Raw genomic sequence first — 16,465 nt, 5'->3', positions numbered from 1 at the left:
GTTTGGCCTGTACAATTAAAAAATGCATATGTCTTGCAGGGTATTTCTCCTTTGAATGTGTCAAATGATACTCTGCTTTATGACTCGACACGCTCCAATACAGTAGGCGGCGGTAGGCAGGCCATTGAACAGCAGAAGAAGAGTCCGCTGCAGCGTCACATCAGCACCAAGCGGGAAGCGGCGGGCTGGCAGTGGTGAAGCGTTTTCAGCAGCAGTCTACTTTTCTTGTGTTATTTAGCTAGCAAGCAAGTACGCAGGCTAGCTAAATAAGACTCAAACATGCCTCGGGAAATCATAACGCTCCAGCTTGGACAATGTGGAAATCAAAGTACGTGAAAGAAGAAGCTTGTTATTAGATTCCTGTGGTATCATGCTTATATTGTTAGCCAATGTCCAACATTTAAGTTAGCTAGCTAGGATGATGTATGGTGGAATGGCGATATCTAAGTGCTAGTATCTAGTATATATATTATTACACAAAACAGCAAATGTATAACCTATGTTAGCTGAATTGAAGTTAGCTAATGGTGTCTCTACATAGCATAATATAAGTGACCGTTAACAAGCTAACGTTACCTGTGCAGTGTCATTCGTGTAACCATGCAGGTTCTGGTTGATGGTGTTCACCGTGTGTCTAATACACTTGTTATCAGTTAATTCAAGTGACTTTACATGACCGTTTACCTGACCTGCTGCTCTCTGTGTTGCAGTCGGGTTTGAGTTTTGGAAGCAGCTGTGTGCAGAGCATGGCATCAGTCCAGAGGGGATTGTGGAGGAGTTTGCAACTGAAGGGACGGACAGGAAGGATGTTTTCTTCTACCAGGTAACTGCTTCTATTCAATCCATTCTATCCACAACATGTTAAATGCTCTTTCTGTGAATTACATCCTTAATTAAATCCTCCCTTTGAATATTATTTGTTGGTGAAGATATTGCAGTTTTTTCAGATTTTGCTTTTGACTATTCAAATATCCTGAGGTGGAAAAAGTACTCCGATTTTTTTATTTCAGTAAACGTAGAAAAACGACATTTTCAAAATACTTTCTTTAAGAAAAAATACTTAATTGTGCATAATGTCCCATTTTAGTGGTATATACATGAATTCACTGGATTATTATTATTCATGCATTAATGTGTTTATCACTGCTGGTAAAGGTGGAGCTACTTCATAAATGAATTCATAAACTACTGCTCCATATCTTAAAGCGTCTTTGAGCACCAGGAAAAATGTATTATTATTATTAACCAATAGTTGTATTAGTTTATTTGTATTGTGTAATAGCTTATAATGTGAATATGTAAAGTTAGTAGTAACTTAGAGTAGAAGAATAAAGTAGCATAACATAAAAATACTTCAGTAAAGCACCCCAAATCTTGCGTAGCTACAGTACTTGAGTAAATGTACTTCAATACATTACTCCACTGTAAATGTCACATGTGGTTGCTATGAGCATCGCTATGAAGAACTTAATGCATTTTCTATTGAAATGATTTATTAATACAGGAAATAGAACAGTGTATTTACCACAAAACATATTGTCATACACTCCCGTCTTTACTTCTACTTAATTTATATTTACTATATCTTTTTTTGGTGTCTTTTTCTGTTTGTCATTGCTTATTGTTTTGTTTTTCTCAACACCTCATGTGTATGTGGGTTGATGTATTGCTTCCACTGCAACAACATTATTTGCCACTAGATGGAGTCGTTGGATTAAAACCTTGTTCCTGCAGCCAAACGCAGGACTGTCCACTTGATCACCAGCTAACTCCTGTTTCTTCATGACACTCCCCAGGCTGACGATGAGCACTACATCCCTCGGGCAGTCCTCATGGATCTGGAGCCGAGAGTGATCCACTCCATCCTCAACTCCCCGTACGCAAACCTTTACAACCCGGAGAACATCTACCTCTCTGAGCATGGCGGAGGCGCGGGGAACAACTGGGCTAGTGGATATTCACAGGTAATCACACAAATAAATGTCAATCTTTAACCCTTAGAAGTAAAACCAGATCGCAAGTTAAGTCTGCTGTTTTTTCTTTCTGTCTAGGGCAAAAAAATCCAAGAAGACATCTTTGACATCATTGACCGGGAGGCCGATGGCAGTGACAGTCTGGAGGCAAGTCTGTTTATCTCATACAGACTGTCCCAGAGGCAGGGGGGACAGGGCTGTGGCTGTAGAGCATCTTCAAAACTGATTGAAAAGTAACCTGATATTGTTGTGTGATGAAACATTACATGGTAACTTAAACTCTTACGAGAACTGAAGCCTGAACCTCAAATGTGACCCGCTCTATCGAAATCAGTCGGAAGTCGCAACGGCTCATTTCAAAAGAAACGTGGATTTGTGTAAAAATTTTCCGGGGTTCGGGTGTTTTGTTTGATTTTAAACAAACAAAGTCTTGGCTTTCAGAATATGAAACTTTTATTTCCAAAATCACACGATAGATACATGTTTGAAGCTTGTAAAGGGACGAAGACAGCTCTCACTCGCCACTCTGCTGTTCCGCAGCGCCGCTCCCCCTCCCTCCACTGAAGTTATGAATGAAAGAGTATAGTAATCATAGATAACACGGCAGGGTCAATTACAGTTTATTTTCATCTGGTTTCAAATAAACAAAGTCTTGGCTTTCAGAATATTAAACTTGTTTCGGCAAATTCAGATGATAAATACAGCTTTGAAGCTTCGGCATAATTACAAGCGGAGAACGGAGTAACTTAACGTCACTGCAGGCATAACAACAGCCGGTGTTTCTCCTGAAGGTTTTCCCTGGGAAACAAACACAACACACACACACACACACACACACACACACACACACACACACACACACACACACACACACACACACACACACACACACACACACACACACACACACACACACACACACACACACACACACACACACACACACACACACACACACACACACACACACACACGAGCTTCCCCCAGACCAGTAATCCAAACGAAAATATCTCCCCTCCGTACTACTTTGATCATTTGCTCCGCTAATAATCAATCTCAATCTCAAAATGATGACTCTGTGACAGTCATTATATAATGTGACATATTTAGCTTAATATTTGGAGTACAACAACAATCCTGATATCATTAGAAAGCTAGGAATCTCCTCTTTCCCACAGTGTATACAACTCAAAATGTGTCTTCGGGTCAATGCGACTGATTTCGATAGAGCAGGTCACAAATATGCACTAGCGTATTTACAGTATTTGTAGTTCGAAGGAAGTAGGATGAGATTAATTTCATACTTAAAATACACAACAAGTAGAAATGAAAGTTGGAGAAATACGTCACACACTCTCCAGGTGCAGTTCTCTGTTATTCTGATGACATTTCTTCTACAAAATCAACAAGAACTGAAAGAATAAAACCCATCTGGAGCCAGAGTCTGATAAAGCCAAGAATCTTGTCTGAATAAAACACGTAATCAGACAACAGTGACCACTGAAGCTCAGGTGGCGCACGACCATCCCATTTGTTCAGTGATTTATCTGTGACCCGAATATTATCAAGGAACACTAATATGTACTGTCAAATACTTGCTAGTCTTTCAGTCAGGCTCTTTAATCTCTGTTGTGGCACAATAAAGATGAATGACTTGTTTAAAACTATGTTCAAATGGTGCCGGTTCCTGTCATCTTAAAGCTCGCACAGCCTCAGCCACGCCTCACTATTATTTCTAGCTTTTTTCTTTTTTCAGCAGCCAGCCTCTCATAAAATAACTCTCGCATTTCCCCTCTAAGGTCTGCCATTTCTGTAACTCATTCACATTATGACCCCACATTAGTGTGTGTGTGTGTGTGTGTGTGTGTGTGTGTGTGTGTGTGTGTGTGTGTGTGTGTGTGTGTGTGTGTGTGTGTGTGTGTGTGTGTGTGTGTGTGTGTGTGTGTGTGTGTGTGTGTGCAGGGTGTGGCGTCTGGTGATAATAGCCGGGCGAGTGTTGGAAGGCAGGTATTACAGGGCTGTGTTGGGGGGGGTGAGGGAGCCTATTTGTGAGGTGGGGCTGCACTCCCATTTATATAACTCCCGAGGAAGAGAGGCATTTGCTCACCCACACACATTGGGTTTTCTGCATCAGTAGAGTTTACAGTAAGCCTCACACACACGTGGCATAGTGTGTAGCAGAAACTGTAATGACTAACTCTTTGTCTCTGCAGGGGTTTGTCCTGTGTCACTCCATCGCTGGGGGGACGGGCTCCGGGCTGGGGTCCTATCTGCTGGAGAAACTCAACGACAGGTCAGCAAACACACAGAAAACGATTTCATTTAGCCAGAACGCATTTCTTGTTAGTGTGTGTGAATGATATCTATGTTCTGATCCCCAGGTACCCCAAGAAGCTGGTGCAGACTTACTCTGTTTTCCCCAACCAGGACGAGATGAGCGACGTGGTCGTTCAGCCGTACAACTCGCTGCTCACGCTGAAGAGGCTCACGCAGAACGCAGACTGCGTGGTGAGCAGAGGAGCTACTGAATGAGAGTTGATTAATCCCACTGCGCTGTTTGCTTTAAAACGCTGCCATGGATCTACATAACCTCACAAGATGGCTAAAAACTAATTATCTGTATTCAGGCCCCGGTGACCCCTGGCAAACCAAATCTGACATAAAACATGGTAGCTAAACTGTTCCACTAGCAATGAGCTGGAACAGCAAACTAAAAATAACTAAAAAGTGCCAGAAAAATGACGTCAGACTGTTAAATACATTTGGCCTCGTGTGTTCTGACGCAAACATTGAAAGGTCAAAAAGCAGCAAGCTGTGAAGACATCAAAGACGAATGACATCCTACATGAATACATTTCCAATGCCATAATTCATCCCTGATTTTTGCTGCGTTTGATGTTGTTTTCAAGAGATTTAAAAGTTAGGTACCACTTCACATTAAGACTACCCTCATAAAGGGTTTATAATTAGGTTGTGAACACTTTATTAATCATTAAGAACCATTTATAAACCAGTTCTAACATAGTTTCCATACGTCAACACAGGCTCACTATTTGGCAAGATGACTAAGTCTTATATTGGCTACTTAGCGAGAATCAACTCTGAGCAACAGACACCAAGGATGCTGGCTGGTGAAGAAGACGAAGTAAGCTAGGTAGCCAATGTAAGACTTAGCAGTTCAGATAAATGTGGGCTCACTATTTGGCAAGCAACCGGTCACAGTTGCCCTGTTTATCTCATGTCTCATAAAAGCTTATTCATGATTTATAAAGTGTTCACAGCCTAATTAATAAATAAATTACAAAGTATTGGTAAACCCTTTATAACGGTAGTCTTATTGTAAAGTGCTACCAAAAAGAAATCACAAATATGGAGAAAGGTCGTAACATCCCTCTCTGTGTGTTGCTTTAATGAATCGGCTTCTATTAATATAAAGTTATAAACTTGAAGTTACATTTCCACTAGTCCATTTCCAAAGCAGCTGACATGAGTCCATGTTGTCATTCCCCCTCTTGTCTAAAATCTCACTTTCTTCGAATGTGCAGCACACTAATAAAGAAAGGAACTGCAGCGCCAGCAATCAAACGTAATAAACCTCAGTCTTAAATAGTTGATTGTATTAGTCTGCGATGCTCTAACAGCTTAATGGTGTTCCCTCTGTAATACCTACTTCCTGCGGGGTCTTGCATAAGGCCCTCATGGTGATTGAATTAGCCGGAGAGCTAATAGAATCTGCCTAAGAATCGCTCCCCCTGTTTCAAACGCACAGAGTGTCTTTTATATCCAGCTCTGCCCCCAACAACAGTGCACTGTGCCGCTGCTTAACACTCATTAACGTCTTACTCTCTCTAACATCCTGTTGTTGTGCTGGAGGGAATCTCTCCTCATTTCTCTGTGTTGTAAATCAGGTGGTGTTGGATAACACGGCTCTAAATCGCATCGCCACGGACCGCCTGCACATCCAGAACCCGTCCTTCTCCCAGATCAATCAGCTGGTGAGTGAGAGGCGTCACCCAGAGCAACCACCTCCAGGGGTTTTCTCACTTGTCAGTCAGCAGGTTTTAGTTATACTTCTAGACTACCTGACTGTACTCAAACAAAGGCCAAACGTCGAGACAGGCTGTACCAGACGCATGTCGCTCACTTAAAAAATTACAAGATTCACAAACTAGTTTGGCGAGTCCGTTGCATGTCAGACTGGATTTCTGCTCTCTTGGAAATGAGTTGCACATGGCTGCCTTTTCCTAATGGTATCAGCGTGCTCGACAGGAGCCATTTAGAATTTAGGCTGCTCTCCTTTTAGGAGAGTGAATTTGGCCAAGAAAGGAGATAATGTAACCTTTTCAAGTTTTTATTGGATTATTTTTCCTGAAAAAGGCAATTTGAGAATGGAATTGTACACATTGTGCAGAATTAATAAATGAATGTGATATGCCTTGCTCCAAGTCATTCCTTTGTAAGATCTTACAAGATTAAAGTTAAAGCTATGTGTGTAATAAACTCTTCACACACAGGTTTCCACCATCATGTCTGCAAGCACAACCACCCTGCGTTACCCGGGCTACATGAACAACGACCTGATTGGCCTGATCGCATCTCTCATCCCCACGCCCCGCCTCCACTTCCTCATGACTGGCTACACACCTCTTACTACTGACCAGTCGGTGAGTTTGGATTGGCGCAGAAAGTTACATTTAAAGGGGCATTAAAACCTGCTTACAGTTAATATATTAAAAGTGCTTAGTTAATGCTAAATGTCCTTAAGATTTAGACTTTCTAAATCCGTAAATGCACTGTGCTTCAGGTCGCTAGTGTGAGGAAGACCACAGTGCTGGATGTGATGAGGAGGCTTCTGCAACCCAAGAACGTCATGGTGTCCACGGGGAGAGAGAAGCAGCCGAACCACTGCTACATCGCCATCCTGAACATCATCCAGGGCGAGGTCGACCCCACACAGGTACACATGCACAGTATACGATTCAGGATAGCAGTTATTAGATAAAAGCTCGAAATGTGAAGAAAAACAGCTATGTACATTCCTTGTATGTACATATATATGTGTTGTTGCTATATATATATAAAGAGCGACCTGGCCAATAAGGCAGCATGAACAATGTTACAACAAATGAACACAAAACAATACAGGAAGAGGAATACAGCTGTCGTAAAACACAAATGAAATGGCACATTAACCGGTCAAAATAAACTGTTATGGAACATAAAAAACTGGCAAAATGTTAAAACGACTTCAATTATGGGATATAAGAGCAATCATCGACCAATGGTGTCGTGTTCTCTGTCCTTTAAGATGGACTTAAACTCCCCCATAGTGATCCAATCTGAGAGTTTCAGCTCCTTCTGAACATTGTTCCAAGCATCATCTTTAAAAGCTTTTTACCCAGGTCTGTTCTCACTTTAGGAACCAGCATCTGAATAACATCTTTATACAAATCTTTTATATTTGATATTGTTGCATCGACTCAGTTGTCTTGTGTCTTATCTGTCAGAGAGAAACCATTATGTATTATCATACATTTGACCTCCTTGTGTCTATTAACCTGATAACATGTTATATTTTGCTGCATGTACCTTTAAAGTTCTTAACAAATAATCTGAGGGGAATTTCTTCTCGTTTGTTTTTAACTTGTGATGTGTCATTTTGAGCTGCATGTGTTGTATGAGAAGTGCTATATAAATAAAGCTTTATTATTATTATCTTGGGAGCGCAGGCCATATAGACTTTCTTTTGTACACGTATATGTATAAGAGGGAACCAGCCCAAGGAGAGATTGATATGTAAAACCCAACCAATGGGAAAAGAGACAAAGATGGCCGATTAGCAGCAGCATACAAAGTGCAGTGGTGTACACGATATCCACATCCAGTAACAAAACGTAATGCACAATGGTACACAATATGTCAACTTCTCATACTACCGTAGGTGCATAAAAGCCTCCAAAGGATCCGGGAGCGTAAGCTGGCCAGCTTCATCCCCTGGGGCCCCGCCAGCATCCAGGTGGCTCTGTCCAGGAAGTCCCCGTACCTGCCCTCTGCCCACAGGGTCAGCGGCCTGATGATGGCCAACCACACAAGCATCGCCTCGGTAAGTGCTCAGCCTGCTCCGCTACATTCTGCTGCAGTGTGTGTTCCTGCAGTCTAGACCTGAGCTGTGAGTCAGGGCTGCAGGCCGCCATTGTCCTAAAACTGAAGCTACGAGACCACAGCAGCAGTTAGAGGGGAGTTCCACAAGAATTAGGTTTTGGATTGTCATGCTGTGAAGTTCCTTGAAACTTTAGATGGTTTTGTTCCTGGTTTCAAACATGATTTGTAAAGTTTAGTCCTGTGATTTATAACAAAGAAAGCCTTTAAGGACAGTTTGATTTCCAAGCCAAAATGAAGCTCTTTCCCAATTTCCTTTTAGTCTTTAAATGTAATCATATATTTCAATTTCCATTCAGTGTACATAAAAGTATCAATGGTTTAGAGAAGTCAGAATAACTTCCTGAAACTTTCCAAGTATTAGTTTTGGTTTTGATTTCCTGTGTTTCTGTCCCACAGCTGTTTGAGCGGACGTGCAAGCAGTACGACAAACTGCGTAAGCGAGAAGCCTTCCTGGAGCAGTTCCGCAAAGAGGACATATTCAAGGAGAACTTTGACGAGCTGGACAACTCTCGGGAAGTGGTCCAGCAGCTGATAGACGAGTACCACGCAGCCACGAGGCCCGACTACATCTCCTGGGGCGCACAAGAGCAGTGAACGCACTGACTTGAATCTCTGAAATACCATAGATGATTAGCTCATTTCTTCTCTTTTCAAACATGTTCTCCTACATATAGGTGACTAAAGAGACAGATATTTGGCTATAGTTGCATCTCTGAAATACATATTTATTGGCTTGTTATAGCAGTAAATATAATGTTTCTGTATCAAAATGTAAACGAGTGGAAACAGCCACTGTAATTAAATTAACCAAAAAGTAAAATCACCTTTTCTGAGCTGGATCACATCCTGGAGATTCTTAAACCTAGTTTAAATAGAATAATCCTTGCCAACAGTCCAGTGAAGTGAAAGTCAACACTCATTTCTTAGAAGTATGTGCAGAAAACATTGATAAAATGATCTATAACTGTCTGTTAATAGTTTTTTCCGTTTTCCTTATACCCATATCTCCCGCCTTGTAGCCTTTTGGTTTTCAGCATTGCAAGAACATGTGTTGCTTTGGTCTATTTTTATACTGAATACAGTGTTTTGTGCAGTTGAGTTACAGTAAAACTACCACCCCACACAAAATGATAGCCTTGAATACTGACAGTACGGTTGACAGAATATGTTGCATGATGGGTAACGCAGGTTCTTGCATCCCAGACATTTCTGTCATCGGGCCGTCATCTGTTTGCTGCCGATACACTGATCTTTTTTTACTGCTGTACAAAAACAAGAATGTCAAGTTGGGCTTGAGCCAAAAATGTTAAAATACATGCTATAAATTAAACGGCTTTGACATTTTAACAGCATTGGCAGAGTACAATTTGCACAGACGAACATAGTGTACACTTCATCTCCATGCCTGTATATATGCTTCAAAGAATAGCTCATCACTGACATTCTCTGTATTGTCTTAAATGAATATACTGTTTCATGTTGCTTTGCTTGTTGGACCTGTTTGAAATGGTTAATAAACACGTTTTGTATTATTTTGTATTTGAAATGTTTCTAGTGGTATATGAAGCAAACTGGGAATGTTTTATGTTAAGAGACTTCAGGGTTCCCCCTTTCCTGTAGTGTGGTATATAGGTTTTAGTGCATGTAAATGATTTGCAAAGTCTACATTTCCCTATGTTCCCTCCCTCCCCCCGGCCTGAAAAGCCTCAATTTGACTCCTTTGTGTACTTATGTAACATAATGACATCACTATGTAACATTTGCACTTCTATTGGCCAGAGCTTCAACTCATTTTGTGTGACATGCTAAGGGGAGGGACATCTCCAGACAGTCGACCAATCGCAACAGAGCCACCCAGCTAAGCAATCAGAGCAGACTGGGCTCTGGTTTCAGACAGAGGGTGAAAAGAGGTGCTGCAGCACAGGCAGTATGAGAACAATAAAGAGCTTTCTGAACTTTAGACATGTCACAGAGGCACAAAATACGAACCTGAGAATGAGCATGATAGTAGTGCCCCTTTAAGGGTTGGTTTTGCTTCCTAGCTACAAAATGATGAAATGCTTTTCCTCTCACCTGGAGGCTGGAGCTGCAGTGTACTTGTGGCCGTTCATCTCCCTCAGTTAAGGCTCATTACCACACGGGAACGTAAAGGCACTTAGCAACCATTGCCTGACCGACCATTGTTTGTGACCAGAATAACTCCGGGGAGGCAGCTCTCTGCTCTGCTGCTGGCTTTTTATAAAACGTCTGGTTGAGAACAATAGTCTTACATTGCTTTGCTAGTCAAGGCTAAAGAAAGCACTTTTTTTTTTTAAAGGGAAAAAGGAAATGAGTGCTCAAGCTGAACAACAGAACCAAACATTAAATATGGTAAAATGGTGCTGTTTTATTAATTACATACAGTATTTATAGTTTTTATTGCACTTCCAAGCTAGTTAAAAACAAACAATAGTGCATTTAACTATACACACATTACATAAAAAAGGTACCATGCAGCATACAAACAAGCTTAATACAAAGCAACAACATCCGCACTTTGATTTGTTTTATTTTCATTCTTGTAGCTTGGAGCTGCCTGCAGCTGTGGTAGAAAAAGAGCTGCCTCTGAGCGGGAGGCAGGCCGACTGTGCAACGACTCGTCAAGGCCTTTCATGGTGAGGGGATTCAACTTTAGAGGCTGGTTATCACATGGTTGTGTTGAAGACAGAACTCTAAAATTATATTTACAAAGCCTATCTATGGTCTCGGATTCTTAAAAGGTTATTACTACATTAAAAATAAAGTGGACAATGTATACAACAGGATGTCTCTATATTTATTTGACATTCAAGTTTAGAGAACAAATTATAAATGGGAAAACAGTCAAATATAAATCTGGGGCTCTTTATCTGCTTTGGGAACATTTCTTGTTATAAAAGCTTATTTAAAAAAAATAACATCTTTGGTCCATGCTCTAACCCATGACTGGTAAAACTTTGGCTTCACAAGAATACTCCAACAATGAACACAAAGACGGAGCTACACAGGATTTACACCTCTGAACTGCTTTAAGGAGCAGAACCAAAAGCACCTTTTGGCTTTTGGTAACAAAAAAAAACTGGGTCTGCATTTAAGACATAAAGAACGGTAAAAAAAAAAGTTGCATAAATAATACTACAGAATCCATGGCCTGTTTAAAAAAACGTTTTTGTTTAAATAGTTGAGGACGGATGGGAACTTCAAGGTAAATATGGCATCACTTCTTAAATGATCCAGATCTCTGACTAGGGGTTTTATCATGTGTCCTCTGAGTTTAGATTGACCCATTATATATACACATTGTGAACATAAAGAGAAGCACCTGTTATTTTCAGCAGAGTAGAGCTGCATTAGGATAGTAACTGACATGAGCAACATTATTCAATCAGTCAAGTGTTAACCAAGTTTCGTGTCGAGGATTACAGCCAAGACAAGCAGCGCAACAAAGGACACATGAGAGCATTTGGTGGAAACAATGTAGAAACAGCTCCAAAACCTTTGGTTTCTGTGAGAAACTCAGATCCTGAATGGGAAATCCAGGAAATGGTTTTCTTGATCAAACACACATACAGAGACACACACTGATAATCCCGAGGGTAAGAGTCTATATGGCAATCGCAGCCCGAGTGACTTAGCCACAGAGTTCAACATCTGTTTCCAGTTCCAAGTTCACATGGCTGACTGCATCAACAGTTCCAGGTAATGCAAACCCAGCCGGGACCTTATGAAAACTCACTGCCTCTGAAGAACATGTCAGCATAAGGGCACGTGAGGGAGAAACTGTGTATGTGTGAGTGAAAAAGCTAGAGCCAAGGCGGGAGGGCGTGTGTGTGTCACTGAATGTTCTCAACACTTTTCCAGCAGTGCATGAGGGACGACTGCCTTCTAGGAAAGGCAATATGAATATGGCACACATCGAAAGTAAGAACCAAAGACGAGCTAAGGAGCTGCGATTTCACTCTCAGCCATACCTTCACGAGGGCGTGCCACAGTTCATTGATGTAATAACTCTTGTGATGCTGTGTCTCACATTGTCGAGGGGTGGGGTGTCGCCATGTAGGGTAACAAGGGTGGTTGCGTGACAGGGTGGGGTGGAGGGTGTTTGACAGCTCATCAGCAACCGCATTGGTTTCTGTGGGTTTCTGGCCTCACTTGCAAAACAGAACCCCTTGCCTTCCCGCCTTCCCGCCTCCCCCTCCCATCGGCCAGCTCCTTCAGCTGGAAAGCTCAGCAAGGGTTTATTTTCACGGGTGGGGAGTGAAAACAGCCCTCTCTTTGTTTTGGCTGCCATGCCGTTCCCAGTGGAGGAGGCGTGGTGTCCTGAGGACTGGGGCAGGGCCTCATAGGGGCCACGTGGAGGAGGAGTGTGGGGTGGTTATGGGTGTCCGGGTATGGGTCCCTCTCAGACTGGGTGCGAGGGCAGCTCCAGGAGAGTGGGTGTGTGTGTTGAGGCCAGGTGACAGAAGCCCACCTCTGTATTATTTGTTTTGGTGATGTCTGCATCTTCCCCCTTCCCTCGCTGGCGACGGATGGCACTGAAATATGCATTCATCAGCTGCATGATCTCAGTCAGCTGTGACAGAGGGAGGGAGAGAGAGAGGTCAGATTAGTGGCAGTCTCAGTGTCTGTCTGGCGCTGTCACAGGAGGGTGGAGACGGATGATGTCATACATTTGAAAAATAAAATAGAAAAAAAAAGTTTCCTAAAAGCAGAGGATGACACGGAGAGAACCCCCTTGATCAGAAAATGGAGACCTTAAATGTGTGTGCACATTATATCACTGACACGTTTTATTATGCAGCTGTTGCAGAAAAAAGAAAGGGCACTGCGGAGGAGTTCATCCCTCTCAGTTTTCCTGACCTTGGTGGACATGACCACCAAACCATCACAAGCCACCATGACCAATACCCTTACTTTGCTCCTGCTAATGCCTAAACATGGTGTGTGACAACACCGACTAAAACAGTCTCCGGGTTTGAACCTACACCTACTTTTTAACTTTGACTGTAACCCATGAATGAGCAGCTAATCTCACCCTCACCCTTTACTCCAGGCCAAACCATAATAACCCCCTGCAAATCCATGTCACTTGCTCAGTAGCTCGAATATATGGTACATTTATGTGAGAGCAATATGAGGCCTCATCTTCATAAAAATATGAGCCTTACTGGACTCTGCTTCAAATCGCCTGTGCATCGCATAAATAAAAGCCACTTTTGTGCCCATGAGAGATCACAGAGGGATTTTTTGTTCCGAGTGGGAAGATGAGGGGAAATCTGCCGTGTGAAAGGCAAGATTTGTTCTCTAGTGAAAAAAAGTCTGCTTGGAAGAACATCCATGTTTCTGAGAAAGGTTGGCTAATATTTTAATCTGACCACTGTAATAAAACTTTCCCTCCCTCCCTCCCCCCCCCCCCCCCCCCCCTAGTTGCCCTTTAAAACCAGGAAGTTGGACTTTTGGTGGTAAGCATCGGCTGGAGACCAGGGGCAAGTTGTGTGCTCTCTATTTAGACCAAATTAATGAGTGTTTTTAAAGTGGGTCATAGAGCTGGAGGGAGGGGAGTTTCATGAGCAGACAGCGTGCTTCTTTCTCTTGCTCTCCAGAACACTGCCCGGTGATAAGGCCAATTGGCCGTCCAAAAACGAAATCCTGCCGTGGAGATAATATTGTTTCTAAGCTTGGTGGAAACACAGCTCGAATAATAATACATTTTACTGACATCAACCCGGTGCTTGAGGATAGACTGTATAAGAAATCAATGCATTCAACTTGACGTCACCCATTGGTTTATGGACTATGATTTTGAAGCCTCAAGTTTGGCATTTTGGACGTTTCAATATTTCAGTTCTAAATTCAAAAATACAAACATGGAGAGCAACTAAACCAGAAACACATTGGTAATGATCCATCAATCACAAATGATTTGTTGAAAAAGACGAAAACATGCAAATAAGACTATGAACTCATTAGGAAAATGATTACGGAGTTAATAAATCAAATGAAGTCAGGTCATTTCTCATAGAATTCTATACAATCAGACTTTCTTTTGCAAACAGTGGAGTCGCCTCTGGCTAGTCATTAGAGAAAAAGCAGGTTTAAGGCACTTCTGCATTGGGTCACTTTTCACACATGAATGTTGCCACTTTGGCACGAGTCACTATACCTTGGTGGTTTCAAACATCAGATCCCGATCCCCAGCTGTGATTTTGAAGGTGTTTTTGTCAGATACCCCGTAGGAACAGATCTGGCCGTAGGGGAAGGACTCCAGGGCCTCGGCCTCTCCCTGTCGATACAGAGACACGGATGTAGCAGCTACACCCAGCCACAACTTCTGGGAAAAACTCCCTGTCGAACTCTGGAGGGAGGAAGAGATAAGCAGATGTTTGAACAGTTCACAGTTATCCTTAAATATACCTCAAGAGGCCAAGTGACTGTCAAACATTGCGAGAGCTCAAGAGACCCAACAGTACTCACAATATAAAAATCCACTTCATAAAGAGTGCATCCAAAGCCCGACCACTGGCGTGCAATAGTGAGGTAGGCAGCGATACTGTCCCTGCGGCTGTAGCCAGCCAGGCCTTTCCAACGCTCCAAGATGGACGCCATGACGGCCGCTGCCTCCTCCTTCAGCCGGCTTCGCAGACGCATGTCCTGCTCCACCTTCTGCTTGTGCGCTGCTGTAGCCGTGTGGCTCCACAGCGTCCCTGCCAGGAGGCCCGTGTGGAAGCGCTGCGTCGTGGGGCAGCCCTGATCCGCCACCTGACAAGGAGGCAGGGCCGGGTGTGCAGAAAGGGACATGAGGACCTGATCTTCTAGTACATGACCTGGGAACAGCTCGTCCAGAGGTGGGCAGGGGGCATGTGTACTGAAGTCCCCCATCAGACACTGAAGCCTCAATGAAGCCAAGACCTGAAGGTCCTCTTCACAGGCCGGCAGCTGGCCGCGCACCACCATCTCATGGCACTGCAGCGCAAAAGGCCAAAGCGAGGACAAACAGGGCGAGAAGAAAGAGGAGGAAAAGAAGGCACAATTTGTCAGTAAATAGCCTCACTCCTGCCATCAATCCCTTTCTACCCCACCCTGTTTTATTTTCTCCCATAACTCTTTTATGAGAGTCCTCAGGAAAAATGTTCTAATGAAGCCAGTGCTAGCTGTATTTGGCCCCCTTTGCATCATAGCCAGTGCTCTTAGTCATGCTTTTTATGCACTGTGCTTTATCACAATCACAGCCCATAATACATTAATGATTGTAAAGTAAAAACATAACAGTCCAATGAAAAAAGAGGAATGACTCGCAGCAGGAATGTAAATTAAATCTCACTATCAGGACGGAAAAGGCCAATCATAGCAAAGACACTCTCAAAGGAGGACTATGCCCTTGGTGGAGTTGTGTTCTGCTCCATTACCTGCTCAAAGAGGAAGAGATACTCAATGCTGTCCACTGATATGCTGTCAGCATCCAACAGGCAGTAGAGCTTGAAACACAGTTTCCATTGGGCTTTAGACTCTGACTCTTTGGTTGACAGGCTGCAGAGAAGGGGGACAGAGAGAGTTAGAAAGGGAACACATACACTTTACAAATGGTATTACTAAAAATGTAAAACCATGTTAATATGTTACAAGAAATTGTAATGTAATATTGTTGTTAAGTACGTTGGCGGTTTCACGAGTTCCATGTTTACCCTCAGCACTGTGAGGACACAGATGTCCACACATGTTAAAAAAGCAGGTTCCGTAATTCCAGTTGGAATCCTTATCATTTAGGTCAAGACTTTGCCTTGCCTTGTACAACCAAATGACATCAGCTTCACCTCAACTAAGCAGCGACTGGCTGGCTTTGCTGACATAATTAGTGACATCAGTCCAGTTTCCCAGCAGGGTGTCATGTTTGACCAACAAGACCAGACAAGGTCACCAGTTATCAAGGATACTGGATAACATTCAGCATGGGCTAGCGAAGATAAATATACAATCCACAGCTCTGTTTGCGTTCATCTAACAAGTGACACATAGCTCAGATTCCTGCCAGACTTAGACAAGGTGTTTTGATAGCATGTCTGTCTGCTTGTTTTTTTAATTGTGTCTGACTTCCTCTCTGGGTTTGTCGGTTCTATTTAACAGTGTGAAGACGTAGATTTATTCTTCAAACCTGGTCAGGATGTCTGCGATCAGAGCGCCGCCTGGAACTGGCTGCTCCCACAGTGCATTCTGCTCGTACAGTGCAAACGTGTTTTTGGTGTCCTGCAGGCCGAGCTTCTCCTGCATCCTTCGAACAACCTGATCAACGGGAGTGGGTTGAAAGAAAAGATGGA

The 16,465-nt window shown here is 42.8% G+C and overlaps 2 protein-coding genes across 2 annotated transcripts in view; one reads left to right on the top strand and one right to left on the bottom strand.

Annotated features, from left to right (window-relative positions):
- The first annotated feature begins 107 nt into the window (after positions 1-107).
- On the top strand, positions 108-9,667 carry tubg1 (tubulin, gamma 1). Its single transcript, XM_034220274.1, has 11 exons — positions 108-328; positions 711-823; positions 1,797-1,964; positions 2,052-2,120; positions 4,187-4,266; positions 4,355-4,481; positions 5,882-5,968; positions 6,488-6,637; positions 6,778-6,930; positions 7,915-8,076; positions 8,532-9,667. Exons 1-11 carry the CDS (start codon positions 280-282, stop codon positions 8,727-8,729), a joined length of 1,356 nt encoding a protein of 451 aa, XP_034076165.1. The 5' UTR covers positions 108-279; the 3' UTR covers positions 8,730-9,667.
- Positions 9,668-10,496: 829 nt separating this feature from the next.
- plekhh3 (pleckstrin homology, MyTH4 and FERM domain containing H3) overlaps positions 10,497-16,465 on the bottom strand; it is a 33,588-nt gene continuing 27,619 nt past the window's right edge. The window contains exons 9-13 of the mRNA XM_034220259.1: positions 16,303-16,430; positions 15,560-15,680; positions 14,628-15,116; positions 14,317-14,508; positions 10,497-12,726 (exon numbers count right to left, since the gene is read on the bottom strand). Coding sequence (XP_034076150.1) covers positions 12,556-12,726; positions 14,317-14,508; positions 14,628-15,116; positions 15,560-15,680; positions 16,303-16,430 — 1,101 coding nt within the window. The 3' untranslated portion in view covers positions 10,497-12,555. The remainder of the gene's footprint in view (positions 12,727-14,316; positions 14,509-14,627; positions 15,117-15,559; positions 15,681-16,302; positions 16,431-16,465) is intronic.

Source organism: Gymnodraco acuticeps, unplaced genomic scaffold, assembly GCF_902827175.1.
Source record: "Gymnodraco acuticeps unplaced genomic scaffold, fGymAcu1.1, whole genome shotgun sequence".
NCBI lineage: Eukaryota > Metazoa > Chordata > Actinopteri > Perciformes > Bathydraconidae > Gymnodraco > Gymnodraco acuticeps.
This window is presented reverse-complemented; position numbering and strand designations above follow the sequence as displayed.

Excerpts from the sequence above, each read along its gene's own strand:
- tubg1 (XM_034220274.1), top strand. The coding sequence starts at position 280 with ATGCCTCGGGAAATCATAACGCTCCAGCTTGGACAATGTGGAAATCAA. Across the intron at positions 824-1,796 it reads AGGATGTTTTCTTCTACCAG|GCTGACGATGAGCACTACAT; the intron begins GTAACTGCTTCT and ends GACACTCCCCAG. Across the intron at positions 2,121-4,186 it reads ATGGCAGTGACAGTCTGGAG|GGGTTTGTCCTGTGTCACTC; the intron begins GCAAGTCTGTTT and ends TTGTCTCTGCAG.